General features: G+C 40.6%; 1 protein-coding gene across 1 annotated transcript; it reads left to right on the top strand.

The window, feature by feature from the left end:
- The first annotated feature begins 7,111 nt into the window (after positions 1-7,111).
- On the top strand, positions 7,112-26,155 carry SPTY2D1 (SPT2 chromatin protein domain containing 1). The gene is made up of 6 exons (XM_005153350.3): positions 7,112-7,230; positions 15,595-15,709; positions 17,119-18,759; positions 19,543-19,705; positions 20,348-20,425; positions 22,528-26,155. The coding sequence occupies exons 1-6, from the start codon at positions 7,171-7,173 to the stop codon at positions 22,622-22,624; spliced, it is 2,154 nt and encodes a 717-aa protein (XP_005153407.1). The 5' UTR covers positions 7,112-7,170; the 3' UTR covers positions 22,625-26,155.
- The last annotated feature ends 1,551 nt before the right edge of the window (positions 26,156-27,706 follow it).

The following is a 27,706-nucleotide window of genomic DNA, read 5'->3' as shown; positions in this document are numbered from 1 at the left end:
AATAGCAATCTACTAGTGTGAAATCATCAAGAAACAGTAAGAATGGGCAAAGTAATGGCATGTGCAGCTTCTAAAGACACTGAGGTCTGGAAAAAAAAGGGCTGACTCCTGGGTGGATCTCAGACATATGCTGGAGGCAGTTTTTCTCCAGCTCTGACTCCTAGACCTATACCAGAGCTGGCTTGTCTATACCCATGTTTCCTAGAAAGACCTTGGACTTATGCTGCAGCTTTGTCTTCAGTCCCATCTCCTGGGTGGACCATGGGCTTGTGTTGCAGCCTGGTTCCAAGCTGTCTGTTTGCCTTATCTCCTGCTACTCTGGATAACCCCTGGACCTGATTCATTAACTTCACCTTGTTTGAGTCCATTGATGGACCCTTTAATTAATATCCGGATCTTCATGCCACATTAAGGGAATGCATGTGGTTGGTGAAGGCACTGCTTGTACTGGGTTATCCTTGGTTTCTGGCTTGCAGTTCACAATCCTGTCCAGGCTAAGAGGTCACGTGCATCTCCACCCTCATGCACGTGAAAGGAGTGAGAACAATCTGTGAGAGAAGGTATGTATGAAATCAGTTCAAGTATTGTGTCCAGCTCTAGGACCCCCCAAGATAAGGACATGTACCTGTCAAAGGGAGTCCAGAGGAGGGCCACAAAAGTGATCAGAGGGCTGGAGCACATCTCCTGTGCAAACAGGCTGAGAGAGCTGAGCTCGTTCAGCCTGGAGAAGAGAAGGCTCTGGGGAGACTTTAGAGCAGCTTCCAGTAGCCAAAGGGGGTCTACAAGAAAGCTGGAGAAGCCCTTTTTACAAAGGCAAGTAGTGACAGAACAAGGGGGAATGGCTTTAAGCTGAAACAGGGGGGTTGAAACTAGGCAATCTTTAAGGTCCTTTCAAAAACAAACCATTCTGTGATTCTATGAAAATAAAATAATCTTTCCTTCTGTGTGGTTTTGCATTGAACTTTGCTATGTTAGACAAACATAAGGAAAAGAAACACTCAGAACAACAATGATCTAACAGAAAGGTGCAGGGTTTTTTGTACCCTTCATTCTGAAACTTGTTCCCTGATATATAAAAGGGAGATTGATTTATTAATCTTGGGGAGTGAGGGGTACTTAGTAATCTGGGCATGATTTTCTTCAAGACAGGGAGCAGATGAGATGAAGAGGTGCAATAGGTAAAGGAGCAGAGTTTCAAGAAACAGTTCATTTTAGGTTGCTTCCATTTAGCAGCTTACTATATTGTTTTTATTCTCATGTGTAATATAGTAGAGATCTGTAAAAACAGCTAGGAGCCTAAGTTGCAGAAATCCCATAGCCCCCAAAAATTACATAGATCTTCAAATGAGGTTCTCAGCACTGTTTGGGAAATAAATCCAAATATGTCTCTAAGTGTTTGAAGAGATGCTTTGGCTCCAGAGCAATACGAGAAAATGTACAATCCAATTGATCTGCTTCAGATGCCACAACCATCTGCAACTGCATGTGGCATACACATATTTCTCAGCTTTGCAGGCATGTATGATTATGAAAAGCCTTGAATACTTTCAGTAAAATAGATAAACCTTTGGTGTGTCCTTTTGGTTGTTTACTTACGTCTCAGAAGCACTCTGTGGAAAGATCTCTTCCTGGAAGGCTCAGGGCGGGGGGCTCTGTGAAGACATTGTGTACAGAAGTGCCTGAGAAACAGCCAATATGAACAACAACGGCTGGCACCAGGGGGGTCACAGATGCTTGTCTGAACATAGTGTTGTGCAACATCTCCAGGCAGTGTAGGCGCCCTCCGCGGCTGTACCAAAGACACGATCGCCATCTGCTGCCACAAACCCAGCCCGAGCCAGGTAGCGCAAACGAAGGGCAGAAATACCGCAGGAAGCCGCATGTCCTCGGCCCACCGGCGGCTCCCGTGGGCTTACGCTTTAGTGACTCATCTTCATTATTTCTAGCGCTGCTCTCTGTTCTTACCTCTTATTTGTTTCTGTCAGGTAGAAAGAGCAAACTCCTGTTACCGGTCGTATGAGCTGGCGTGCAGATGGGCTGCTGGCCACAACACTGCCCTACATCCTCTGGGGATGCCACCTGCCATGTGCGATGGGGACGGAGAGGGACACGTAGTCAAAGTAACTATACAGCCAGCACATACGCATATACCTACATATGTATGTCTGTGCTCACAGCAGCTCAACAGTACTAACAATTGCTTTCTATGCACCTGAAACACCATCTTCTCAGAGTTTATATTCCGTGCAAATATTAGATGGATGAACGGATGAAATGCAGACAGGGGGGTTGGTTGTGGGTATTTTATAGGGCAGAGAGCTTGCCAGCACTGAACGATGGATCTGATGGAAACAGCTTACTAAACTGGGGCAGTTGGCTCTCAGTCCAGGTTTTCTTATCTGGATCCTCTCCCCAAAGGCTCATGTTTCTCCAGTGATCTAAATCTGCCTAATCACTAAGGAAAATCCCTTATTGTTTTGCAGACAGTCTTACATATGTTGTTTGCTTTCCTATTAACTCTATAATGTCTGGGCATTGTGCCTGCTGTTCAATATTTAAATACTGTTTTTTCCACATTTACTATGATGGTGATCTTTTTTTCATTGCCTTCTTTTTAGTAACTTTGGAAGGGAGTTTATTCTTATAAAATAATCCTTTCTTTGCCTCATATTTTGAAAATTCTTATGAATATATTGCTTGCTTAAATAGCTCAACCTACTGTCCATGTATCCTGATACCACATATCAGAGAGGGGGTTTTGTCTATTTCCTGCAATAGCATAAAATGTACAGATGCCAGATATCTCTGTTTCGGAAAGACTTCTAACACTGTCTCACATGGTCATGCATCTCACAAGCAAGTCCAGAAAAACCCAAATGGATGAACACACAACTGGGTGGAAACTGGGCCCACAGGATATTTAGCAAGAGTATGTTGTTGACTTGGCTGGATGCATCAAGCAGAATTCTGCAGGAGTATCTTCATTAAAGAACTTGGATGGCAGAACAGACATCTTGCTTACCAAACCCACTGGCTTGGAGGGGCAGGCAGTTTTGCAGGATAAATTTAGGATCACAATGAACCTGGCAAATTACAGTAGGGGGGAAGAAAATACAAAGGAGGTGCTTTCATTCTCTGCAGAATCACCAATATCAGGAATGAAGGTTGTGGAATTACTGGTCTGATAGCCTCACTGAATAATCAGACTTGGTGGTTAGCACAGATCGCAAACCAAACAGGAGTCAGCCACACCACTACAAGAAAGGTAAATAGCACTAGGGGTTATATAAAATAGAATATTTTTGCCAGGCAAATGAAGCTATTCTTCTGTTATGCCTGGGGCCAGTAAACCTTCAGTTGGAGTAGTCTTCTGCTTTGGGTAGAATAGGAATTAGAGGTTTTATGAGGAAACATTGGAAGAGATGACCCAGCAGAGGGGCCCTAAATATGTGCTCTGTATTTCTAAGGGAGAGGCCAATAAATGCACCTGCTGAAAAGGCTCAGTGAACAACAAAGATCTGGGTTAGATGTTTGAAAGAGATCACTCATGGTGCAGATAAAAAAAAGAGTAAGAATGATTACTAAGGGGCACAACAGCATCGGGTTTTGAGTTTTCAGGTGCAGGTTGGACAAAGTACATCTCAGAAATTACCTGAATACAATTGATCCTACTTTTTGGGTGGGAAGAAGCGGGCAATTCCCATTCTTGTTTTTCTGATACTCCTGTTTGGAGCCAAAGGTCATAATTTAGATGTCAAGGTTAGATGTCAAAATTACATATTGTCAGTACCAGTTAATCACCATCCCAAGACTCTTGCTTTCCATTTCTATTTAATATATCACTAGGGGGAAAAAAAATCTTGTTGTTAATAATTCACATGAAAAGCAGTAATAAAGTAGTCTGGCACCACGCCATGAAAGCTTGACTTTTTCCAACCTGTGTTTTCCAAGCTGTAGGCTTCTTTTGAGCACATCCTGCCAATTTTGCTGATGCCTAAATTGCTGATGATCTAGAGACCTGTCTGTTGGCCATTAGGATGATTCAGTTCATTTAATAAAGACCATATCAGAACACCCATTTAAGCTACTGCAGAAAGAATCCTAGGTGAACAGAGGAAAGGAAAACTAACACAAATATTACTCACCCAGAAAATGCTAAAACTCGGCCTCTGAACAGCCTTTGATATTTGACCCCTGCAGATGGCCTGTAATTAAGACTCTAATCCTTTTAACACTTAAGCACACTTCACTCAAAATTAATAGGATTAGTCACATGCCTGAAGTGTGCATGTCTGGGGTGAAAAATGTGTTGAGTACAGCTGGTTAAAAACTTGCAGTGAAGACACTTTCTGGTGGAATATTGTCTTACATTTTCTAAGTCTTTGCTAAACAGTTCTAGTCCCAATTAATTTCCTAATGTGAAGATATTTCATAAAAATTAAACTTAACCAGGTTCCTGCTTAAAAGAAGAATAAACTGCTCTGAACTTTTTCGAAAGCAGAAATCACAGGTTCTTGGGAGATTTGTGGGGAGTTATTTTGGTTTTATGGAAGATATGGTTTTAAATTCACTGACTTTCATGAGTCTTTCAAAGTATATTTGGGGTTAAACATGCACAGAATCAGACAAGTCAGAGAGTTATGAAATGAGGGAGAAACATTTTCTATGTTGGTGCTTATTTAACAGGAATATCAGTTTAGCTTAAAAGCACAATTTGTTTCTTCTCCTGCTGCTGACAGACCAGCTGTACTTGAGAATCCTGACAAGCCTGGTCTGGATCAGTTCATCACATTGAAAACTTATGCAAAGATTATGGAGAGTGAACACAATTTAGGAAGTGATTTAAGACACAGGGAGGATAGAGCTGTAGGCATACATGGCATGGAGGTTCCCATTTGTTCTTGTACATCTGCCAGAAAAGAGACTGGACCACATCAAGGCATTGTGCTGGTGTGTAACATGTGCTAGAACTTGATTTAACTGCCACAGGTGCAATCTGAGAATCCTGACACAGCTCAGCGTCGCTTGCTGCTGCCCTATAAAATGCCTGCAGCACACATTTACACAGCACTATTATTTCCCCCATTGGCCTTAACACAGATATAAATCCCTTCTGCTGAAGGACACATGGTATCACACTATTGTCATAAACAGGAAAAGGTAAGGACTGTGGTTAAAGGTTTCCCAAAAGTGGCACGGAACAAACAGCTGCCATGCCATCCCCTGATCTCTTTCAGATGCAGGGATTTTCCTCACTCATTTTCAGGATTGCCATCAGCAGAATAAAGACTGCATTTAGCCAAGTATTCCTGCCAACACTCACAGGGACCAAAGTAAGCAAACATAAAAGCCACAGAGCAACAACCATCGCTCTGTCAATACTGCTGCTGTTATACAGGAATCTGAGTCATACTAAAAGCTCTCTCAAGGAATCAGCGCAGTGGAGATAACAAGAAATTCAAGACAGAGCAGGGAAATTCTGATTCAAGAAGCACCACAGCTGTGATGGGGTGGCAGGTAAGACTACCAGAAAATGGCATTGACAGCACCACCATGGGTAACAGAATGCCAAAACTGAGAGAAAGTTGGTGAACCACTCACTGCCTGTGAAGACAGACTGGAAAGTCTTACAATTAAAAAAATACGTAAGCTTAAAATTTAAAGAAAGTAAAAATATAAAGAGGGTGGTAACCAGAAGAGGTGACCTAGGTCTGAGTCAGAAGTAAAAAGTCAGCGCAGTGTCTTATGGAGGTAAGAATTAAAAGGGGAAGAGAGAGAAAGATTAAGTTCTTACTGGACAAGGGTTAAAATCAGGATCGTGGCCCAGGAGAAAGCAGTGAGAGATCAGCAGAAGTGTCACCCTGCTTGCAATGCAAGCATCACAGAAACAACTTCAGGTCTCCCTTAGCTCAAGAACTACAAAAGCCCTGTGAGTTAACTGGTTTGATGCCTCGCTCCAAATATCGTCCTGTTCCTCATCTCAAGGCCACACTGGACACCTTTATGCCAGGCTGCAGCCAGGAAAGGCATTTCAGATATGGAAAAAATAAGGTAAAGGCAGTGAAGAGGCAAAGGGAGATCGGAAAAGGCAGGAACCTGGAGGAACAGAAAGTGACAAGTGGCCAAGGAATAGCAATGTTAAAGAAGAATTTATGTTAAAGAAGGCTGAAATCAAGAGGGGAGGGAAAGGAGCATTTCCTTTCAGTGCCTATGTTTCTCTAGAAGCAGTGTGTAGTAGAGGAATTTTTCAGATGGATCTCAGATAACAGCTCCTGAGAAGAGCTGACAACTGGTACAAGGGAGGAGTCTTCAGTCAGCTGCATTCTTGCGCAGTTTTCCTGTTTGTGAGAGACTTGGAAGAGTATTATAAACACACAGAGGGGTTTGTTTGGCCCCTTCGAAGGTCAGCACTGCTCTGGGGAGCCCTGTTTATCACATGGGACCTGGGGTGTACTGCTAGTACAACCATGACATGCCCAGAAGCCAAGCACTGTTTTTCAAGCCCCCATCAACCATGGAGGGTCGTTGCGTAAACTTAGCACATACTTTCGGTACAGGGTTTCTGTCACCTCGGCAGCTGACCTCCCTCCCCAGGAGTGTGAGAGGCACTGGGGCAGGTGCTGGGGAGCACCTCAGCCCTCACCCCAAACAGTTTTTCCCCTTCAAGACCCTACACACCTCAGCCACCGGAGGCGCAAGAGCTGCTATTAAACCAAACCACACCACCTGTGTTGGTTTATTGACCGGTCCGTAGGCCGAGGCCACGGGGCTGTTCGTGTGGTGACCGCGAGGGGCCGGAGGGCTGCGGGCCGCGAGGGGCGGGGCATGGGCGGCCCCGGAGCTCGTTATTAGGCCTCGCCCGCTCCGGTCCCGTCCCTCGCTGCTCCGGTCCCGGCCCTCGCTGCTCCGCGGGGCGCCCGGACCGGCCCCGCCGCCCCTCCCCCTGCAGCGGACGCGTTCTCTGAGGCGAGGCGCTCGTCACAGCGGAAGTGACGCGCGGGCCGGTGACGCCGGCGCGAGGCGAGGTGATATAAAGGGTAGGCGGCAGCGGCCGGAAGCGAGAGGGGCCGAGCGGCGGTTCGGGGAGGGCTGCGGGCGGGCAGCGCTTGTGTCGGGCGCGGAGGGGAGCGGGGAGGAGGGGCCGGGTGCCCTACACCCCCCGAGCCGGCCATGGATTTCCACAATATTCTCGTGAAGGCCTCGGAGCAGCAGGGGCTGAACTCGGTGCCGGTGAGCTCGGGGGTCGTCTGGGCTGTTGGTGGGAAGGGCGGGCTACGTGAGGGCCGGGGCACGGGGACCGCTACACCCGCTGCGGCAGCGGTGCCCCCGGCTGCCCGGTCTCTCGTGGTCCCGGGGGGAGGTTACCGGGGCCTTGCAGGAGGGAGCTGGTGAGCCCGGCAGCTCTGCGCTACCCTCACGGAGAGCTGAGGATCCCGCTTGGGCCGCTGCCCCGCTCCTCGGTCCCTGCTCCGGAGGGGGCCTGTGTACTGGCCTGGCTGGCCTTCCGGAGCCTGCCCGGCCGGCCTCGGACCGCGCCTTCCGCCTCGCCAGCCGAGGTACTAGCTTTAGGGGCCCGGGGAGGCGAAGCGGGCCCGTCCTGTCAGCAGGTCTCGGCACGCTTGGGGCTGGGAAGGGGCGGCCGGAGTTTGCACTTTCTGGTCGCCGAAAACGCCGAGATCCTGAGAGCGAAAACGGTGGTGCAGGGGTTGTTGTTAAAAGTTGGATAAGCCCTTTTGTTTCCTCTGAAAACAGAAGTCTGCCACGTCTCAAATGCAGGTCGGAGACAAAGAATGTCAAGTTTGGGATGAATATGCTGTGTTGTCCAACACCTTTGTATCCATTGTTAAGGAATAACAAGTGCATGAGGATGACTGGTGAAAGGCATTTGATTCGTTATGAATATTACTCTCAAGTTTGTATTTCAGCAGTTTGTACTTTAACTCAAGCTAAAAGTTTTATGTTGATTCAGTATGAAATAAGCCAGTTGGCTAAATGAAGTCTGCTGCTAGGAAGGGCCTGTGGCCTGTTGGTATGTTCATATACTGGGTTTCATTCCTTTGACAGGACCCAAATTATAAGTCATGTGCTTATTTGGATAAAATAAAATATTTTCTTTTTGGTAGCCATGAGCTAGAGAAACACTTTTGCTGTGTGTTCTTTAACTGAGTGCCAGAGTTCCATGTTTCTATGATTAGCTTGCTTGTACCAGTGTAAGTGGGAGGGGTAGCTGTTTTGCTACAGTTTATCCTAAAAAGCAGAAAAAAAGTGTACTCTCCAGTTCTGACTTTGCTGACATGGAGGTACGGTAGAGTTGAGAGTATCTCAGTTTCTGTATCACTTGTAAAACTTTGGTAATGTTCAACAATACTGTGGCTAGTTGACAATATGGACCAGCCATATGGTGGATAACTTGTCAGGTATTACTGTGTTTTAAAAATCTGATAAAATGTACTCAATATTTAGCTTGATTTAGTTTGCCTCTTGACTCTATGTAGAGGTCTAGTTTGTAACATAAATATTAAAATATCAAATGTATAAATACTTTAAGATAACTAAATGTCTATTTATGGCTCTTAACTTGTTCCATTAAATTGTCATTGGGATGTTGTAGTTCTTACTCCAGATGTTTAAAACTTATTTTTATCTACTTAGTTTGCTCTTGCAGCTTTAGTGTAGTGTACTGCTATTTTTTGTCACAGTTACTAGCCATGATGGTGAATTGATGAAATCTGCAATGTTCTCTACTGCAAATGTGATGGTAGAGAGAGGCAATCCTACTCGTTGTGCAGTGGATGACAGTTTTGTTACTCTTTTTAGTAAAGGCAATGATTAATTCAATCCGTAGCTGGAGCAGTTCAGTTCTAGATCATGTAGCTTTTAACTGTAAAGCTGGCCTTAGTTGCCTGAGGTTGCCTGCAGCTGTTAAGCTTCAAAAGGGGGCCTGATCAATGGACATCAAAGTAACTCCAGATTAAAGCTTGTACATAAAATGTACATATAAGAATATAATTAACCTTAAATATTTTTTATTAAAAATGCCATATAGGCTAATAACAAAATTTACTGGTGTTTTAAGTTAGCAGGTTTCCAGCAATGTCCATTTCTGGATTAGTCACCATATTGCCTGAGTTTTTCTTTGAGAAGTTTAAAGTTTACAGTGCACTAAACTAAACATTCCATGTACTCTTTTAATGAAAAATAGTAACATTCACTGCAGTATGTATCTCAAAAGTAGAAACTATAGACAAACTCTGTTTAAGAGATAATATGGTCTTGTATCGTGGAAGAGGGACCTGCATAAAACAGGTATTGCATCATGTCCCTGTAAAAATGGATGTTTGTCCATCTCCCTGTGAAAATCCAGATTCAAAAGGAACATTGTTGAAATCAGCCTTTCAATGCCCTATTAATTGCATCAGGTTTTGTTCCTAAATAGAACAGCAGGTATATGAACTAGTGTAAAGCTATTAATGATGTGTTGCTAATGGTCTTCATAGCAGTTGCTGGAAAGAGCCCCAGTTTTTCTTCACATAATGTTCCATAGGGACTCCTGTATTGTGTGTGTGTGTATCTTGTTACATGTGTTCATGTTAGCAGCTTAATAAGACCATATTTCCAATGTGGTCTTGCTTTGGTTAGACACCATGTTGATTAGGAGATCTAATGTTTATTTTTGTAAGATTTTAATACTGTCTATGTTGCTCTTCACTTCTCTGTGAAACTGGTATATTCTGTTATACTGCAGCAAGTTTTATGTGACTTGATGGATGTGGGGAAGCACTTTGAGATGTTTGAATGGAAAATATTCTTAAAGCGTAAAATTACATTGCAGTTCAAAGAAAAAACAAACACATAAAACCCCACCTCACTGAGCATAGTTGGAACTGTCATTCTTTTATTTCACCTTCTTTCTACTGTCATTAATAATTTATTAGAAATGATCTCGCATACCTCCCTGTTACTTTTAACTGAGGCTGGATCTTTGGTGCAAAACATCTGGTACAGAATAGCATTCAACCCGGAATAGGTGACCCAAAACTGAAATGGTTGGGCATCACCTCAGCACTTGAAGTCTATTTTAAGTTGGACTGATATATAGTGAGTATTCAAAGTTACAAAATACCGTCTGATAAAGTTGGCAGATACACCTAGCAACAGGGAACTAAGTATTCACAAAGTAAAAGAGTTGCAAAATCCTAGTATGTGTTGAGAGGACCCTATGTCTTTCAGAGCCTGCCTGTGAAAATTGTCACCTGCAAGCTATGTTCTCCCATAAGGAACAGAAACCCTGCAAGAGAAATACTGAGAACAGCTGTGAAGTACTGATTGCTATTGTAGAGTCAGACTCCTGTTTGATTGGTGTGCATGTGTTTATTTATTGTTAAAACTTGTATCAAAACAGGGCCTACAAATGCTTTGTATTCTGTCAACATCCACACCAGAACTGCTAGATACGCAATATAAAAAGTTGGCAAGGGTTAGAAGGGCATTTACTCTACTTGACAAAACTTGATAATTAAGTTACAGGCACTTGCAAACATTTACTAAAATGCATAAAACTTTAAGCTTTTCCTATTCCTGGTGTCTCTGCGTAAGTGGATGAGATGGGGACCACAATACCACTATAGAAAGGAAAGCATGAAGTGTTCTGTTTAATTTTATTTTTACTGTGTGGAGCAACATTTAAGGGAAGAAATTTCTGCATTATTTTCAGCTAATGGTTCAGCTCCTGTGTGGTGACAGCAGTTGCAAAATCTTAAGAAAACTATTTTTGCATGTTTAGGAGTAAGAGCTGTGACCCTGTTGAATTGGTTTGGGGAGGTAACAGTATGAGCTGATAGTTAAAATACTCTTGTCAGTAAAGCCTTTCTCTTGGTATGGGTTAGAATCTGCAAGGAATTGAACAATTTTTAAGTGTGCTTGATAACCACCATCTGTGTTATAACTAGATACTGAAAACAGTAGTTGAGAGAGGATTATGTGCACATATTCTGAGAAAGTCTAACTGCAGAGTGAGCTGTTGATTTAAAACAAAACAAACAAAACCGAAAACAAAACAAAAACCAACCAACCAAACAAAACCCAGCACTGCATCTGCAGGAGTGGACTGTGATAAGGCTGTAGCAGAGGTCCCATGGCTGTTAACACAAATGACCACTTACAGTTTGGAAAACTGCCTTTTGAGGAACTAGTGTTAGGGCATTGTGAGATGAGTGACACAAACAAGGATGTATGTGGCTTAGCTGGGTGAACGAACCTTTAGTGATGTTAAGCAAGTTATACCCTGAAGAGTATTTCAGGGGAAATGGGGACTTCCCATTGGAGAAGGCTGCATGTCTTGATGAATGGTAAGGAAAAACAGTTAAAGTGTTGTAATATAACACAGGGGCCACAAGTTGCCAGTGAAAACCAAGCAAACAGAAACCCCCACTCTCTGGGAACCTCTGCAACTTGCCCATACTGGCTAGCACAAGTAGAATTTTCTTTACATTGTATATGTAAGCACATGGCAGAAATTAGCCACAAAGGTGCTCTATCTGAGAATCAGAACTGATCACTCACATCTTGTGTTGTTACCTTTGTAAATATTGATTAATGTGAAAAGCAACACTACGTCTCTTGCTTGTGTCTGGGTCTAAGCCTTTTAGGGCTTTATTTGGATTTCATGAAGTTTACAGCTATTTTACAGAATCTGTTTTACAGTCCAAGATCTGATAATTGAATGCTGACCTCAAAAGAGCTCCAGCTCTATCAGGATCGTGTGCCATCTGTTAAAGAAAGTCAGTGATTTAAGTGCAAAGCCTTGATTGCATGTTGCACAGTTAAACTTGGGACCTGGAACTTACCTGTGGCTGACCACTAGACACTGGCATGTGCATTTAAGCGATGGATGTCTTGTGTATATGTACGTAAACTATATCTAATGCATATCTCTAACAAGACAGTATGCATGTGTGTGAATGTGTAGGCGCATACAACCTGGTGAGGTTTTTAACTATTTTACCATATTAATACCAGGGTTGGTTTTTTTTATTAATTTGTTTTGAGGAATACTTTTCTGCTTCTTTGTTACTCATGTAACTTTTTATGCTATGTAGCCCATGGAAGACAAAAAAAATATTCAGGTTTTAGGGAGAAAACAAATAAGATTTTGCACTATAATGGACTTTACACCATACTTTTATTATAAAAATACCATTAGTCAGATTCAGGGAGAGCCAGTTATTGGATAGGTAGTTATGGCAAGATTTGCAGAGATGAAGGTAAAAAAAAAAGAGAAACCTCAGGAGAAATCACAGGTAGGAAAAGACTTGTTATTTCAGGAGGGTACACAACTGAAGAAAAGTATGTCCATGGCCTTTACTTTTTCCTTTGGGTAAATCAGTACCCATCATGTGTATCTCAGCAGTATAGAGTTAGTGGTGTCATAAAGTGCTGCCCAGGGAAATAACCAGTGTTCTGGGAACAGTATGAGCTGCGTTCTCCTACAGGCTAAACTTTTCTGTTTCTCTGTTCATTTAACCAACTTGGCAATAGCTATAAAAAGCCAGAATAGTGCAGCTGCTACTTGGACAATAGTGATAAAGATTTACAAAATCAGTTTTCACAGTGTGGTGAACTCACTTGTGCAGAGATGAAACTCAGTAAATGAGCTTAACAGTAGTAGCTCTTTAATATGATGAGGCAACATGTGAGTTTTTATGACTGCAGTGTGCACTGCAGTCATATCTTTGTAATTTGGTTTTAGTAGTTTTGGAAATTACTTAAGGTGACTACAAGTAGGCAGGATTGCAGCTGCTGTTCCTGGAACCAGTTTTGGCAGCAGCTTAGAAATGCGTCTCTGAACCTTGCTTCTTAGTGCATGTATGTACAAGATAATATATGGGTTTCCATGTTAGTAATTGAAGTAATACAAGGGTCTCTTCATGTATTGCTGTTTCAGTAAATCAAATTAGAATGAAGGCTTCCATTGTGTGATACTAAAATCTAGGAAGTTATGATACTAGCTTGCCTGATCATTATTGCTTCTAAAACATTTGGAGGTAGGTGTTTTAACCACCAGATATTTTAATTTCATTTTTTAGTTAAGTTTCATGAGGCTACATGAGAATAGGAAGATATTTATGAAATCCTGACTTGTGTGGCTCTATTAATGATGTTGGTTTTAGCTGGGAGAATATTTTATAGCTCTCATTTGGTGAGGCTCCAAACTTGCCGTGCAGAAGATCTTGGTTTGTGTTGTAATTTGTCTTACTACTGAAATAAAAAGAAAGAGCCCTAGGGTTGTGTTGGTTTTGTTGTGTGGCTTTTGTTGGTTTTTTAACATACTATTCTGCTTTTCATCTGCTTCAGGGTTTAACTAGCTTCTATTATATTTACCTCTGCAAATGTCTCTTTCTCAGTGATTTTTCTTCTCCAGTCTGTTTCTTTCCATGTTATTCCAATAATCGAGACATTTAAGAAAGGTAATGTCTGAACAGGTGTAGCACACTAGTGCAGGTGTTTGTTAGAGATCTCCATAAGAATGGTGCTTTTACTCTTAATATTGATTAAAATAATATTTATTTGATATAAACAGGAGAAGCAAAAAAGGGGGATAGTATAGGTCACAGGCGTCTAGGAATGGCAAGCTGTGCAGATCCTGTCTGTGGTGAGGATAGCTAGCATCTTCAGAGCTCTTGCAGGATGTTCTTGGAAGTAAGCATCTCTGTTGTTTCCTCTGCCAAGCAAAAGGGTGTTATATGAAAACATCCTGCTTCGCATTAAGATACAGATATAGAAACGTAAAATAGTTTGGGTTGAAAGAGACCTTTAACAATAATCCAGTCCAACCCACCTGCAATGAGCAGGGACATCTTCAACTAGAGCAGGTGGCTCAGAGCCCCATCCAGCCTGACCTTAAATGTTTCCAGGGATGGCACATCTGCCACCTCTCTATGCAGTCTGTTCTGGTGTTGCCCCAGAGAGCACTCTTACAAAAACTTTTTCTTGTATCTAGTCTGAATCCACCCTTTTCCAGCTTCAAGTCGTTGGCTTTGTCCTATTGCTACAGACCCTACTAAAAAGTTTGTCTGCATTTTTCTTATAAATCCCTTTTAAGCATTGAAAGACAGCAAGATCTTCCAGTGGAACCTTCTCTTTTCCAGGCAAATTGCACCACGTGCAGTTGGTGTGATTGCCAGATACCAAGTGGGAGCTGCACATTCTGTTGCCATTCATCTGCTAAGTTTTTCCAGTTGTCTTGAGTGATAAGTATAGTAGTGGTCAGCTGGTATGTAGATCACTTAACTCCTTAATGTACAATAGTCTAAGATCAGTGCAGCAATGACTAAAATCAGTATCGCTGGGTTTAGATCCATCTGCTAGTTATGTTGGTGAAGTCAGTTCCAATTTACTTTTGGAGTAATTAATTTTTTTGGGTTGCTATATTTGTTCTTTGAATAAGGCAACCTGAAACTGAGTGTCCACAAACAAAGCTGAAAGCCCTAATGGACCTGGAAACCTGTAGCCTGGGATTGCACAGACTCTAGCAGCTTGGGCTCTAGTCTGCTTTTGTTTCCTGCTTGATTTAGAGACTAAGGCTGGACTGATATATTTGTATTTCATTACTGATACAGTTGTTTCATTCCTCCTCAGACCAGTGCATTTCATTAATTTATCTTTGTTTCCCTACCTGTCTTCTGATTTCCTGTTCATTCCTTCAAAAGCTGAGTGTGCTCTTGTTGTGGATGACTGGAATGCACCTCACCAGAGAGAAGCAGCAATATATTTTAGTGAGGTAAAGTAATAATTGTACAGAGGTCAATAAGTTCCATGGAATTTAACAAAGTTTAACAGTGGTTTGACAAGGTTCAGTAAGTTTGATGGCAAGGTTCACCTTATTAATTACTGCATGGAAAAAACATTTGAAGGGAGGTCTCTCCCATTGAATCATTAGGTTCAGAGTGAATCCCCTTGCTTTCTGAACCACTTCTGGAGCCCTGCTGTGGCTGGTTCCAGTCTTAGTCTCAGATTTGTTCAATGGTTTAGGTGTAATGGAATTATCCATGTAATGCTTATAATAACATTGAATAGCTATGTGGATTAGTAATGTTTCATAATACAAATTCAGCATGCTGTCAGTCACTGAGGATCTGTTGTGGGTAGGGAATCTCTCCAACTTGGATAAGGAAGGATCTTTTAGTCTTGGGTGGGGGATCTCTAACCATGAGAGGTGTCCATGCTCAATGGAGTCACCAGACATGCAGTCCAGCAGCAGTTCAGGGAGAGCTCAGACTGGGCCCATCCTGATAATAATGTTTTAGGGTGAAGTTAGTAGTTGGCTGCTAGTCATAAACATAAACAAGATGGGGGGTTTCTAGATCAAAGTTCACCCCAAAGATATGAGGCCTGTTGCTCCTTAGTATGAACCAAAGTACAGCGAGGAGTTAAGTGTATCCATCACAGCTCTGCTTCAGTGGGAATTCATGTGTGTTTATCCTGTACCATCCCTGCCTAAAGTCAAGTACATGCGTGTTACAGAACTCATTAGTTTTAAAAACTTTTAAGATTTTTACATTTAATTTTTCTGACCTATTTCTTTGTTCTTTACAGAAAAGGTACAGTTTGGCAGTTGGTCCTCCCAGAAAGGTTCCGAAAGTCAAGGGTGTAGAATCTGCAGCAGTGCAAGCATTCCTCAGACGGCAAGAAGAAGAGAAAAGAAAGAAAGGTAGCAGCTCAGAATATTTCCTGTGGGAGACATCCATTGACCCTGAGACTCTTTCACCTTACTAAAGCTCTAGCAAATACCGCTACTTATCTGTTTCTGGAATTTGTGTACCTAACATGCTGAGAGAAAGCCAGGGCTAAGTAAAGACTAGGGATTTTTTGTATGACTTAAGTATCTGCTATACTAGAATTTACTGTTGGAGATGAGTAGTTAAGGAGGTATTGCAAGAAATCATCTGGACTTTTGGTAACTTAGCTTTAAAAGGTTTTGTGTGTGGAAAAATGGTAAAAGTTCCTGTTATTGTATCTTAATCTAGTGTATTGATACAGTGTGAATTTCACATTTGTAAGGCAGCAGCTTTGTTTGAGCCACAGTTATTCCATTGTATTGTATTACCTTTAAATAGTCTGTAAAATAAGCTAATACTGTGTTGCATCTGATGTTAATGCTTTGATAGAGGTAGCCAAATCTGATGGACTGGATGAACCAGGTGTTATTCCTCCTCTTCTGGTCCTGTAATGAGCCTGCTCCTTATTCTTGTATTGTGGTCCAACCAGAAGCAAGACTGAATGTGAATTCCACATAGGCGTGCATGCACACACACTCAGTATAGTCATGGCCCTTAACAACAAAATAACATAGGTAGGGGGTGGTACCTTTACAGGCACCCAAAGCATGAGTATTCCAATCCATTTTCTAGGAATTGATGCTTTTCCTGAGTATTTTCTGGTATTTGGCACCCACTCCCTTGGTCTCCCCAGTACCTGACATTCAAACCTCTCATCCGATTCACCAGCTAGTTCAGCCCAAATTTTACATCAGACTTGAACAAGAGAGCATGGCTGTGAAGAAATTAGCTAAAAACAGTTCAGTAAAAATATAGGACAGACTGTGGAGATAGGGCACAGTTCTCTGTCAGACAAATGTAGCCACCACCAGTTTGCTTATCTGTGGCTGGCTCCTCTCTCCCCTACACCCTTCTACACACACTCAGTGTGTTTTCCGGTTCTTATCCCCCTCCAGTACTCTCTGATTTCCTCCATTTCCTCATCTTCCTATAAACGTCTGACAGTAAATTCTGTACTGTCTCAAGGTTCTCTTGCTCAGTCTCAGAACTCCTTCTGTTACCCAGAAATTCCATAAGTCTTGTACCTCCTCACACAGTAGTTCTCCTTAGTTTGCATAGCTTTCTGGAGAGCTGCTTTGGTTGAATAACCTTAATGGGTTTTGCAGTAGCAGTATTTGACTTAATTGTTCACCTTTGTAAGAACAGCTTGTTCAGGTGTGTCAGCTATGGTCTGTTTTGAATAGCTGTTAGCCAGATATCTAAATTACTGTCCTAAATGCCTTGTCTGGAAGAAAAATAAAGGAGTGCTTTTGCATAACTTTCTCCTGGTTTTCTTTTACAGCACTGGAAGAAAGAAGAAAGAAAGAACAGCTCTTGGCTAGGCGCATTGAACTTAAACATGACAGAAAGGCAAGAGCTATGGCCTCACGGACAAAGGATAATTTTTATGGTTATAATGGCATTCCTGTTGAAGAGAAACCAAAAAAGAGGAGGACTTGTGAAAATGCTGCTCGAGCCTCAGAGGCTGAGTATGCAACAGAAGAGGAAACTGAGCAACCTGAATATAGTCACACTGAATTTGAGCATGAGCAAGAATATGAAGAGAAACCATCCAAAGCTGCAGTGAAACCAAAGGCACCTCCCAAAAGTGCACCAGCACCTCTGAACTTTGCAGAGCTCTTAAGGCTTGCTGAAAAAAAACAGTATGAACCAGTGGAAATAAAACCAGTGAAAAAAGTAGAAGAGAGACCCAGAACAGCAGAAGAACTGAGAGAGAGGGAGTACTTAGGCCGCAAAAACAAAAGAGTAGAAATGCACAGGAAAAGTGAGAAGGAGGTTAAGAATACAGGGATATCCAGTTCTTCCAAAAAAGTGACTTCTCAGAAAGAATCTGTGAATGCAAAGCTTAACAAAAGCTCAGTAGATAAACATTCCACACCAAAAAGCAGTCTGATGTCTTCTATGAGTGGTACTGATAAGAAATCCAAAACACCAGCATTGACGGAAAAATACTCACAGTCATCATCTTCCTTCAGATTTGATCAAATGGGAAAAAACTCACAAAATGGCTCCTTAAAAACCTCCTCTGGTAGCAGTCATGGTAAATTACCTGTCAATGGTATTGGAAGGTCCGGGTCAAGTTCTCATGTGCCACCCTCAAAAGCAGCAGTCAATGGGGCTCAGAGGCCTCCGTCCGCTAAAGAATCCAGCCTGAAGAAGTCTGCCCATATGAAATCAGGAAATACTGCATCCCTTCAGCATGGAATTAACTCCAACGCAAAGCGATCAGGCAGCAGCTTAGGGAAAGGAGGACCTGGGCATCCAGGTGGTGGTTCAAGTGCAGGACCTGGACGATCGAGTAGCAATTCTGGTGTGGGACCTGGAAGGCCGGGAAGTAGTTTAAGCCCAGGACCTGGGCGACTGGGCAGTGGCTCAAGCACGAAACCTGGAAAGTCAGCAGGCAGCTCAAGCGCAGGACTTGGGCGACCAGGCAGCAGCTCAGGTACAGGACTTGGGCGACCAGGCAGCAGCTTGGGCACCGGGCCAGGAAGGCCAGGCATCCCCACAAACACAGGACCTGGGCGACCAGGCAGCAGTCTGGGAACAGGAGTTCAGAGTACGGGACCTGGACGACTGGGCAGCAGCATGGGTACAGGACCAGCAAGGCCAGGCATCAGAGCAAGTACTGGACCTGGGCGACCAGGCAGCAGCATGGGTACAGGACCAGGAAGGCCAGGAGTCAGTTCCGGCATGGGAGCCAAGCGACCAGGCAGCAGTTTGGGAACAGGACCAGGAAGGCCAGGCATCAGCCCAAGTGTGGGACCTGGGCGACCAGGCAGTGGTTTGGGTACTACTGTAAAACCGAAGTGTACTGTTGTATCAGAAACTATTTCTTCTAAAAACTTAGTAACGAGACCTACCAATGGACAGATAAATGGCATGAGATCTTTTCAAGGTCACAGACCTGTGTTTCATCCCCAAGGTATGAAATTCTAGAGCAAATATCTTTTCAGTTATTTGGTTTATATTTTTAATGTATGTATGTGTTTATGTCACTGAGGGCATTTGACAATTATAGGTGCAATTAGGAAGTCTTGGACAAAGTACCATATTTAACAGTAGAATGGTTTTTTTTCTGCTTTGCAGTTTCTAGTTTATTTTTTACCTATGCTCATGTTTCTTGAAATCCAGACTGGGATGTGAGGTATTGCATGAAAGAAAACTAAGCAGCCTATGGTGGATGTTGATATATGAATGCTCTTAGAAGGAAAAGAATTAAAGGATTCACTTCCTGTATTGTTTAATTATGCTTAGTCTTTAAAATTTAGTGTCTTAAATAATGGGTGTTTAAAGTGGTACATAAAAACCAAAACCACACAGCAAACCTGTGACTGTAATGTACATATTTTGTAAAATTCACCTTAACAGTAAGCAAGCTGTTCTGAAAAGTTGTTTCTGAACAGGACCTCTAACAAGTAAGTGCCTAGAAAGCCCTGAACAAGAGCATAGACTTCTGCCTGGTAGTTTCCTCAGGATGGCATCATTGGTGATACTAAGATGTAATCTTCTGAAGCACAACTTAGAGGAAGTATTTCCCGTTACTGAGTTTCTGAGAATTGTTAGTTAACTTGGGGCAGAAGTTTTCCACCTGAAGCTCAGAGCTGTAAAATTGCTGTGTTCAAAGCATACCAAGGGGAAGTACTGTCAAATCAATGTTATATTAATGCTATTAATTAATGATTTTTTTCACTCTCCTGTCAATTAGGGCTTGGGAGACCACCTATTAGCTACAAGAGACAAATAGATGATGATGATGATGATGATGACGAATATGACTCTGAAATGGATGACTTCATTGAAGATGAAGGGGAACCCCAGGAAGAAATATCAAAACATATTCGGGAAATATTTGGCTATGACCGGAAAAGGTAAGTAAATGTTAATTTTAAGGTATTGCAGAACAAGCAACAGAACAACAGAAATCAGTATAGCTCAAATATAAATGTGTTTGAATTAGAGGAAGTGCTGATATCCAAAACTGGATTTGCATTGCAGAAATTTAGCAATCATTAGAGCTGCTTCTGTGCTAAAGGGACCTTGAGTTTTCACACTGCTGCCACGCTCAATAAAATTTGATGCAGTAGAATGCAGTTGGAAAACGATACAGCTTCTTCAGTGTCTCACCTGTATAAATCATAGTAACTCCTTCCTGTTACTGGATTTAAAATGGTTTCTATAGCAGCCTGCAGTATTTCAGAATTCATCAAATGTAGCTGCCTGAATATGCACTGCTAAATGTACTACTGCTAGCTACTCTGTAAGATCTAACTTGATATGATTAGGAACTGCTGGGAAGTGAAGGCTGCTGTTTGGCTTATTTTAGTACTTCCCTCTCATCTGACCAAGTATAAGAAAGCAAGCATTTTAAAGGCTTGTAATTTAGATTCTTTCAAAACTTTAAAATATCTGTGTGGCAAGGTAATTATTTCTAAGAAGTTACGTGAATTCATGACTGAATTGTACATGATTGTAGGTTTTTAGTGTTCTGAAAACTAGTGTTTAATTTCCAGATACAAAGATGAAAGTGATTATGCCTTACGTTATATGGAGAGCAGCTGGAGAGAGCAACAGAAAGAAGAAGCTAGGAGGTATGCACGGATTTAAAACTGATAGAGGGAAGACCCCATTGCCAAGGCATGGGTCTGAATTAGAGTGGATATTTGCCACTTTTTATTGTGGAGATAAATGTCTTGGTGTTATTTGTAAGAGGGCTTTGGTAAAGATGAAAGCCAGACTATGGTGGGTACAGTAAATAAATCTTGTATGTTCATTCTCATGCATCACAAACTCTGCTTATTAAAAACAAACAAAAAAACCCCTTACAAAAATGCAAACTTATGCCCAAAAATTTGTTTAAAAATACTTGTGCTGAAATATGAAACCCACCAATTTGTTCCAAACTTCACAATATTCTGCTAGTTTGAGGACTGGAAGGAGGTGTTGGGTTGTTTGGTTTTTGGGGTTTTTTGGGGGTTGGGGTGGGGTAAGGGTGTTTGTGTTATTTATAGATGTGTTTGTGTGCATATTTCTTTGTCTAAAGTACTCTGATGAACTTTTGCAATCAGTGGTTCAGAATACAAATATTTTCACTGGTTTTGCCCTCTAGACCTATACAATTCTTGTTGCTATAAAACCTGTTGTTCATAAACTGATTTACTTTTGATTTAGTGGCTGATAGAACAAGCATTGTGTAAGTTATAAAAGATTTTTGTAGATAGTGGAAAATATTGGAATATACTGAGCTAACAAATGGATTTTGATCTAACTGAAACTTTTTTGTTATTCAGAAGGTGCCTTGAGCATTGGAAACTTGCATCTTTTTTGAAGTTATAGTCAGTGTCCTTATTTCTCCTTATTCCTGGTGAATAGTTGCAGCTCATGCAAAGCTATAGTCTGTTAAATGGAGTAAGAGGAAATAACTGTAATATTACAATGATATTGCTATTAACTGTAGTCTGTGAAGACCAAGAGTGAGTTTTTGAAGAATTGGAAATCTATGTGTACAGCATAAAGGAAGGGGAGATGAGGAACTTGGGTAAAATTGAGTTTAATTATTTTTCTATACTCAGGTGCTTTTTAACTGAGAGTTTGGTTAAAAGCAACCTTGAAATGAGGAACTACTTCTAACCAAACAATCCCACCAAAATTGTATTGTTAAGTTCTAAGTTGAAATGAAAAAACGTTTCAAGCCAGTTTCATCGCATCCCTGATGTGTTTGTTTCTATTCTTAATTGAAATGACTGCAGTTTCCTGAATTCGGGATAACTTCGCTGTGCTTGTTTAGGCATAAAATCCATTTTAGAGCCTGTATTGGAGCAGTTTAGCCCAAAAGAGTTGAATCCTCATTGTCATGTGGCTCAGCCTTTTGCATTGAGGTGCATGCTATGCTGCCTTATGTTGCTTCGTAATGAACTGTAAGTGTACAAATGCACTTGGTAGGGCTGCAAAAGAAGCAATAGCTGATAAGGAAGTGGTAACTTTGCCACACCCATTCCTAGTATCAAACCAATAAGACTATCCAGCCCTTATTTGTTGAAGAGGACAACAGCTGTTGCAGATACTGTTCTCAGTATCACTTTCAACATACTGACCTCTAGGAAGCTGCAGAAATTATGCAGGGATGTAGCTAAACATGCTGTATTAGCAGTTTCTTCCATGGGCCCATTCACAAGGGCTAGGTGGGGTGAGGATGTAGCAATGTTGTGCTTGTAGCTACCTCAATGGTGCCTCAAGCCAGGAAGCTGCAACAAATAGTTTGCTTCACTACTGTTTGACATTATCTGTTGTTTCCCTTGCCAGTGAAAAAGGTCTATTTAGGTGGTTCTCAGAAGCTGATGAGAGTCAGTCCTGCTATGACTTGTATGTAAGAGCTGCATTGGCAGGAACTGATGGATGTGTTTCAGCAGCTTCTTTTCAGAAAAATTTACTTTTCATATCAAAATCATTTTTTTGGCCATTTTACTTTCTTAAAGTAACTTTTCCTTCCAAAGATTTTATTCTAATTTCATGATATCTTGATTTCTTAAAGCTATATTCTTGCTATAATTAAAAAACATCTGATTGTTGAACTTCTGTAAAGTTTTTGCTCAAATCAGATGTAATTTTAGCATTGTTTTTGTTGGAGGATGGGTAAAAGTCAAGCTTCATGTTTCTTGAGTAGTAGTGTAAAGAATTTAATCTTATTTGGCAGCTTAAGGCTCGGTGTTCAGGAGGACTTAGAAGAATTGAGACGGGAAGAAGAAGAATTAAAACGCAAGAGACAGTCTAAGAAGATGAGGACACATTAACTGACTGATGGTGTTGACTTTGTCATGTTTCTGTTACCCTCTACTTCCATACATCTCTTAATTCTACTTCAGTTTCCATTTGCTTATTAGAAGGCAAATAATATTTAAAGAAATAAAGTACTGAAAAGCAAGGGTTTAGTTGACTTAAATAAGATATTTATTTTTAATACTTGCCAAGGTTGTTTTTTATGAAGAAATTAATGCACTAATGCATATTAAGTGGAATCAAATTAATAGATATTTCCATTGATTAAACCTGTTCAAGATGCCAGCAGAAATATTGACTAGCTATGCACTGACTCAGAACTAATCGGCATATAGAGGTAAAGCAATTTTATGTTCACTTGAAAGACTAGAATAGCATTCTCGTTCCTTAATGTTTCTTGAGACTTAGAGAAATTATATCCTATTCTCTCTCCCAACTTGAGCCTTGAAGTATTCAGATGTCATCATCTCTTCAGAAGCAGCTTGGGTGTGAATTCGGCCCTTGCCACAGATGTTCACAGCAATAAAGTGCTGCATATTTTCTGATTTGAAGACCCATAAAAGCAATTTGAATCTCTTTATTTCTAAACAGAAAAGTGCATATCCTTTGCAAACTGTTACAGACATGGCCAAAAGATTACGTTGGGTTTTGCTGTGTCTGGAATTCCAATATGAATCTAATCCAGGATGATAAATACACACCCTGTAAACAGGAATTCCTAATGCTTGTATGTAACATGTGCTTTTGGGCTCAAGCATACAGTTGGAAGTTCTTTTTCTGCCCTGTAAATCTTCCCATTTGCTTAACAGTTTCTGCTGCTTTACAGACTATTTGGTGCACATGTTTTTTTTCTTGCATTAAACATCCAATGTGTTAAATGATTTACAATGTGAAGCAGTCATTTATCTAATTAGGTTTACTATTTAGAAAGCACATCAGAATTAAGTTTTGTTAGAAAGTATTTGCAGCTCTTCAATATTAACAATTTCTTGTTGACTGGTTAATACTTATGATTAATTTCATCAGACCAAAAAACTAAAATGTTATGTACAGCAGGAAATCTAGTTCAGTTACTTACCTTAATGCCCGTATTTGCACATTATTTCTAACTATGCACTTAAAGACTGTTTGTTTCAGTAACTGAATTTGTTTACAGTCAGCACAGGGCTTATGTAGATCTACAGGAGTTGTACTGCAAGTCTGAAGCTCAAATCTGATGTTGCACCTACCTTTGCTTTCCCCAGGTCACCCTTCAAAGTTCACCAGTACCACTACTCAGATTTGCCTCAAGCTCCAGGACTCCATTGATAGTACCTCTGGCTTCAGCTGCTGAGGCTGTTATGTTTTAATGCGAGGTGTACTTGGAAAAGTACAAAAAGGGAAGTAAAGGAGTACAAATAAAAAATTATCCCATAGGAAAGGTTCCTTTGTTTTTCTATCAGGGCTATTCTGAACAATACTGCTTTTAGGAAGCAGTTCAGATAGCAACCTGTAAGGAGTGATCTTAGAAGCTGCTGAAGTTTAAACATCTGACTCTTAATGTAAGAAAAAACAGATTTGCCTTTTTAAGATGTTTTCTCTCAATGGTGTAGCATTTCACTGCCTCAGTAAAACACTGACATGAGTAAGCTATTGGCATAGATTCTATAAACTAATTCAGTATTATCTGACAGGGAGCCCAGCTAAAGATACCATCATCCTTGCTCTCTATGTATTTTTTTACTTTCTATATTAACTAATGAAAACCATTTATCAGTGTATGCACTTGAGACCACGCAAGATAGCATAACCTCTCTGCTTGTGTAGAAGTGTGTTGTACTCACCCTGGTACATTGGGACTACCTGAAATTTTCTGTTGTAGTTCCTAGAATTATTCATTCAAGACCATCAACACTGGGACCATGATCAAGTTACTGGGTTATTTGCTTTTTAACTCTTTTTAGCTGGAGAAAGGCTCTAGGTCTGCCAACCCTGATAGCTAGGTCAGCTGTGAGCAGCTTCCTGCCTGGCTGGGAAAAAGTCTCTTATGAAACAAAACAAATATATTCAGAATTGGTTCAATTGGAAATTGGATCTGCATTTCAGATAAATACATGTTAAATAAACCCCAGTTATTTCACCTTCCTGATTTTCTTATTTTCTTTTTAACCATGCAAGATCAGTTACATTTCTTAATCTGTAAAGCACTTTGTCATTTGTCTTTTAGATGGTGACTGGAATGTACTCTGCTATCCTCCCTAAGACACTGTTACAACTGTTTCTTCACACAATGATCATTGCTTAAATTTTGTTGATTTCATGTGAAAAACTATTCAAGGACACATTTGTAATTTTACAGTCAAGAAGTACTTTATCATAACTGGCATGGGATGCTAATGGGTTTCAAATTTTGTACAAATGTCTGGGGTTTAATGTATTTGCATTTGTTGCATATTTGTAAATTGGCTATGAAGGAACTAAGGTTTTGGGTTTTAATTCCTGACCTTGTATCCAAAACCACGTTTACTGTTTGCTAGATTAATAGTGTTAATCTAATGAGAGTACTTCAGTACTTGTCCAAAGTGCATCTGAATTTGAGGTTAAGAAAAACTGGAAGAATGCTTATACTGGTTTATGAGGATCTGGTGTTAAACTAATGGTTTAATTGTATTTAACGAGATTCTGGTTTGGTTTTTAGATTCTTAATTCACTGTTTGACAATGTGCCTTTTTCACTAAATTGTGTAAAAAAAAATAATGAATGTAGGAGTATAAAAAGGTTGGTTGGTTTCTGCTATCTCAGATTCTATATCCTTAAACTTGATAGTGTGAAATTACATACTTTTCATAAAATCCTTCCAGGTCTAGATTTGATTGCACAATTACAGTAGCTACTTCTTTACTGTTAATGCTAAATCAAATGAAGGGCACTTTCTATTGATGACTACTTTTTGAAAATGTCTTGTATTTACACTTGAGCTGTATTTCACTTTACAGTGACGTCTTTTGGAGGCCAGGGTTTTGCATATCACAGGAAGCCTTAGTGTGCAACTCTGTGCTGTGCTTTAAAATAAAAATCTTTCAAGAAGTATATGAGATCGTTACGGGAATCTGGATTTATTTTTGTGTAAAGCCCAAAGTATTGTCCAGGAAAACAAATTTTCTATTATTTTTGCATTTTGTAACATAATCTAGTAACTGATGCATATTTCTAGATAGTGTATTTCTGGAGACCAAAACATGTCAGAAAGAAAATAAATATATGGAGAGACTGGTGTTTAAAATATGATGAATGTATTATTTATTTTGGTGAGTGGGTTTGATGCAATATTAAAGTGTTAGTGTGTAAGTAAGGGTGCTTCTAGTTTTAGCCAATGATTTTTTTTTTCCTTTGGGGATATCATTTGTGCACAATGTCTTTTTACACAATGTGACAAATCAGGTTAAAAACTCGTACATGGTTTAACTGTTTTCTAGTGCTGTCAAAGTGTACACTTTTTCACACACCAAATGCATATAAGTTTTGCAGAGTATGTATACAATAAATTACAGGCATTAAACATTTTACTGCTATTTCTCACTGGTTTACTTTATGGAAGAGTTTTCAGAATTCTCCTCTGCTGGTTTCTTCTGAGCTGTCATGTACAACAGCATTAAGCTGAATGTTCTCCAAGAATTGTTCTCTTGTTCCCCTGCAGCCAGCAAGAATATATGAAAAATTAATGGAGTCACTTAAGCATTTGTCAATGATTTTCAGATCTTTTGCATCCTGCAGTTCAGGCTTGTGACACAATATATATTCGGAGGTATATGCGTGTATTAGCATTGTGAAACACAAGTGTACCAGTTGCCTGTAATCTTTTCCACTGGGTTGTGGTGTTTCATCCTGTAGCTTCACAAGGAGTGTCCTTCTCAGATTCTCTTACTCCCATGTAAAGATTCTGAACCTTCTAGGGAACAGTTCACTGCTTCATTGGGTGGAGGTAAATGCCACTGGCTGTTCTGATCAGCTAGTGCTGTCGCCTGCTTCCAAATAGATAAATGAATGCACATCAAAGAGAGCCCATCTGCTGTTCCTTTGAAACAGCAACACTTGCACTCTCTTGTGATTAAAAAAAAAAAAAACAAAACCCACTACTTTTAAATTATATTTCAAATTGGCATTTAGTTAGTGTCCTGTGAGTACCTAGTTCTGAAGGCATGAAGTCTCACTTTCTTTGGAAATAGCCTGTATGAAATTCCCTTCATTTTTGATGTATCTTAAATAGCTGTAGGCAGTCATTATCACTCATTATTTCAAAGCAAATATATTCTGTTCAGGTAAAGGGTGATTCTACACTGTTATTTGAATCCAGCCATTCTCTAGGAAGTAATAAATTCATTTTACTCAGGTTTGGGGGGGAAGGGGAGGAGGTGGAATATAGGTTTCCATTGTTTGAGGGCAACTTTTTGTTGTAATTTATTTAAAATCACATTTTTAGTTCCACAGGACAGAACTGCTGTTTAGCCATCCCACAGATAGCCTTTTCTTACCACTTGAAAAGTATATGGAAGTGTTTCATTTTTCCATGCACCTATGGATCCAAAAAGCCTGTGACATACCATGCTTCACATACTTGTCGGATGAAATCAGAGACAGAAAGATGTTCCTGAAGTAATATAACATGTCACTAGTTTAGTCCTAACTTCTCTGTCCACAATGGATGAACAGTTTTGTTTTCCCAAATCATGTTTAATTTGCTTTGGGGACCTTCATGGGAGTCTTGGGGTTTGTCTATATCCTTTTTCCTGGCAAAATTATTTTTTTTTCTTTTTTGCATGCTGAATGCAACTTCTGTCAGGTTTCTCAATGTTCCTCAGCTGAGGAAAGGCAAGTATCCCATACCATCTCCTCTCATACTGTCTGTGTGAAAGCTGATAGCAATTGACAGCTTACAGAGAATTGAGAGCTTCCATCATTTTGGGGTTTTTTTTCCTTGTTAAAGGAATAGGCTTGACTCTGACTTAAAAACCGCTGAGTAGTGTTCCAGGTTTTATAGTGCACTCAATAACTATGAGAGCATACTTATGCACGCACTGAGTGCAAAAGGAGGTTTTAAAATGCCAATTTATTTAATC

This window comes from Melopsittacus undulatus, chromosome 4 (genome assembly GCF_012275295.1).
Source record: "Melopsittacus undulatus isolate bMelUnd1 chromosome 4, bMelUnd1.mat.Z, whole genome shotgun sequence".
Classification (NCBI taxonomy): domain Eukaryota; kingdom Metazoa; phylum Chordata; class Aves; order Psittaciformes; family Psittaculidae; genus Melopsittacus; species Melopsittacus undulatus.
This window is presented reverse-complemented; position numbering and strand designations above follow the sequence as displayed.

What these genes read in the sequence shown, in the direction of transcription:
- SPTY2D1 (XM_005153350.3), top strand. Translation starts at nt 7,171, where the DNA reads ATGGATTTCCACAATATTCTCGTGAAGGCCTCGGAGCAGCAGGGGCTG. An exon ending in AGGGGCTGAACTCGGTGCCG is followed by an intron (nt 7,231 to 15,594) that starts GTGAGCTCGGGG and finishes TGTTCTTTACAG; the next exon opens with AAAAGGTACAGTTTGGCAGT. An exon ending in CAGAAAGAAGAAGCTAGGAG is followed by an intron (nt 20,426 to 22,527) that starts GTATGCACGGAT and finishes CTTATTTGGCAG; the next exon opens with CTTAAGGCTCGGTGTTCAGG.